Source organism: Elaeis guineensis, chromosome 3 (assembly GCF_000442705.2).
Source record: "Elaeis guineensis isolate ETL-2024a chromosome 3, EG11, whole genome shotgun sequence".
Taxonomy (NCBI): domain Eukaryota; kingdom Viridiplantae; phylum Streptophyta; class Magnoliopsida; order Arecales; family Arecaceae; genus Elaeis; species Elaeis guineensis.
The window spans coordinates 111,325,016-111,327,674 of NC_025995.2; the positions used below are offsets into that span (position 1 = coordinate 111,325,016).

The 2,659-nt window shown below is 46.7% G+C and overlaps 1 protein-coding gene across 1 annotated transcript; it reads right to left on the reverse strand.

Annotated features, from left to right (window-relative positions):
- Positions 1–327: 327 nt before the first annotated feature.
- LOC105040916 (uncharacterized) lies at positions 328–2,516 on the reverse strand. Its single transcript, XM_073254421.1, has one exon. The coding sequence runs from the start codon at positions 1,883–1,885 to the stop codon at positions 776–778; it is 1,110 nt and encodes a 369-aa protein (XP_073110522.1). The 5' UTR covers positions 1,886–2,516; the 3' UTR covers positions 328–775.
- Positions 2,517–2,659: the final 143 nt, after the last annotated feature.

The following is a 2,659-nucleotide window of genomic DNA, read 5'->3' on the forward strand; positions in this document are numbered from 1 at the left end:
GAAAGTGGTGCATTCCATGTCAGATTTTCTATATCGTAAATGGTGTACAAAAAATTTCTCTCTCCTATATGTACTTCCATAGAGCAACTAAAAAGAGGATTCTCTAATCAGCTAGACTGCACATTTGTCACACCACTCGATCCAAGTTTAATTGCTAACTTTTAATTAGTTATGCTGCAAGCTCCTATATATGCCTCTGAAGAGCAACTTGAAAAAAAAGAGACTTTGGTCGGTTAAAATGCATATTTATCGTTCCTCATTTCTCTTGTTGGCTGAATTATCATACTTTAACAAAAATCATTTATAATCTATAAAACAAGCTAATCATTCTATAAAAGAACATGCTTCTATATGTATATGAATTTTAATTATTTACAGTACGTGTTTTACATAATCGAGAGCTATACAGTCCTGAATAGCAACCACATCATCCTTCTCGGAGACGAATAGCTATTACTCATCTCATATGTGCCATGTTCCATGCCAAATACGAGACATGCTTGATGAATAATAGTTGTCCATCTTCGAGATGGATGACATGGTGGCTATCCAAAATAGGGTAGCTTTTCATGGTGCAAAACACGTACCCAAAAGGATCTAAATCCCATAAACATACACCACATATTACCTTCTACCAAAAAAAAAACAAAAAAAAAAAAAAATACACCACATATTACCTACCGCTCACATTTTCTACAACATCTTATATGTTTAAGCAGCTAAGCCATCCTCCTCCCTAATCCCCTAATTAATTACGTGATGCTCACAACTGGGTCTAATGACAAAGTGGGCACAACATCAGTCCATTCTCGTTGCACTTGCCGCACCTCAGCACCCCCTTTCCGTCCTCCGCCACCACCTTGCAGCTCCCATTGCACTCCAAGCACGGCACGAACCTCGCCCCGCCGCATCCCTTGCACTCCCTCCACCCTCCTCTCCCCCTCTCCCCTCTCGCCGCCATCCAACATAGCATCTCCCTCAGCTTCCCGGTCTCCCCAAGCTCCGCCACCTCCTTCACCCCTCCTACGTACCTCCCCCTTATGAACAACCTCGGCACCGCCGCCCCCTCGCCGACCAGCTCCCTCACCTCCTTCAAGTAATCTCCGTGAAGCGACACGTCGCGTTCCTCCACCACCACCCCAACCTCCACCGCATGCACCTCCACCGCCCGCCGCACCCACTCGCAGTCCTCGAACGTCCGCCGCACCCCATGCAGCGTCGTCGTGTAAAGAACCACGCCGTCGCCATTCCCCGACGGGCAGCGTTCAGGATAGCCCTCCAAAGGGTCTCGCCGCCGCCGCCACCGGGCAGTGGCGGTGAGATCGCCACTGGCCTTCTTGCTCTCCCTCTCCTGACGGTCGCGAATTATGAAGCTGTTCTCCTTCACCGGCTTGAAGCCCGCAAGCTCAAGCGAGGGCGGACGGGGTGGCGACAGGGATCGAGGAGGGGAGAAGGGTGGATTCTTTTTGTTGGTTGAGGAGGAAAGCTGGGCGGCGAGCTCTTCGAGGGTGTGGAGGGAGCTGGTCTTCTGGGGAGGACTCTTGCGATCAGAGGAGGGAGGGGGGAGTTGAGGGCGATTGGTTTTAGAAGGGAGAGGAGGAGGTTGGTGAAGAGAGGGCTTGAGGTCTTCTAAGGCTTTGCTGACCTCGGACCAAGAGTGTGGAGAGAACTCGTAGGATTCGATTTTCTCAAGGATAGGAAGGGGCAGGGGCGTGATGGTCTTCTTCTCTTGCTGCTGCTGCTTGGGGTCTTCTTCTGTTATGGTGGTGATAAGCCAGGGCTCTTGGATGGCGCTGACATCGAAAATGGAGATGCTGGTGGGTGGAGGGCGGTAGACGTCTGCCGCGACCGCCGCTTCCACGCGCTTCGAGCTCGCACATCCCATGCTTTCCTTCTCCGTGTCACACCCTCAAGGCTGGATGCTGGCGGCTGCCACAGGAGGAAAGAGATGGATACATAGATACAGAGAGAGAGACGGGGGATGGGAGAGATTGTGGTGAAGGAGGAAGTGAGAAATTGAGTGGCTGTGCACGGGTCAAGAGAATCCCAGTTGATGTTTGATAAGAGCCAGTAGAGACGGAATTTGTTCCTTCTTGATTTTTTTTTTTTTTTCTTTGGCCTCATCTTTCTGTGGTGTTATATGGCCTTAACAGGCCGTAGCCTCTAGTTGATGACTGGATATAGGCATCCCACATGGACGAACGGAGAACTAATTATCCTCACTTTTTTTTTATTATTATTATTACGTCAATCGCTGAGGGGAGCTCAAGCCAATTGCCACTGGACTACCACCGCAACCAATTACCCTTCCGCCCGATTACCTTTTTTTTATTCTTTTTTTTTTTTAACTCCTATTTCCTCTCTAAACATATTGAGAGAGACAATTTCATTCGTATGCTAAGGAAAAAAAAAATAAAAATAAAAAAACTAACCACAAGTTACCATTTTATCTATTTTAGACACATTAAGAAAGTAATTTTATTCTTATAAGAACAAATTGAAATCATACACCATACACAACCTTTCACACTTCTCACGAACAAAAATCTTTTATCCCATGAAATATATCTCATCTCCTAAAACAATATTTGAAAAAGCTTCACTCATCCATTCCAAATTTATTCCATTACAAAACATGGTCTTCGTGTGTTTAAAAAAA

Bases quoted from the DNA above. Each gene is read 5' to 3' on its own strand.
- LOC105040916 (XM_073254421.1), bottom strand. From the start codon at position 1,885: ATGGGATGTGCGAGCTCGAAGCGCGTGGAAGCGGCGGTCGCGGCAGAC.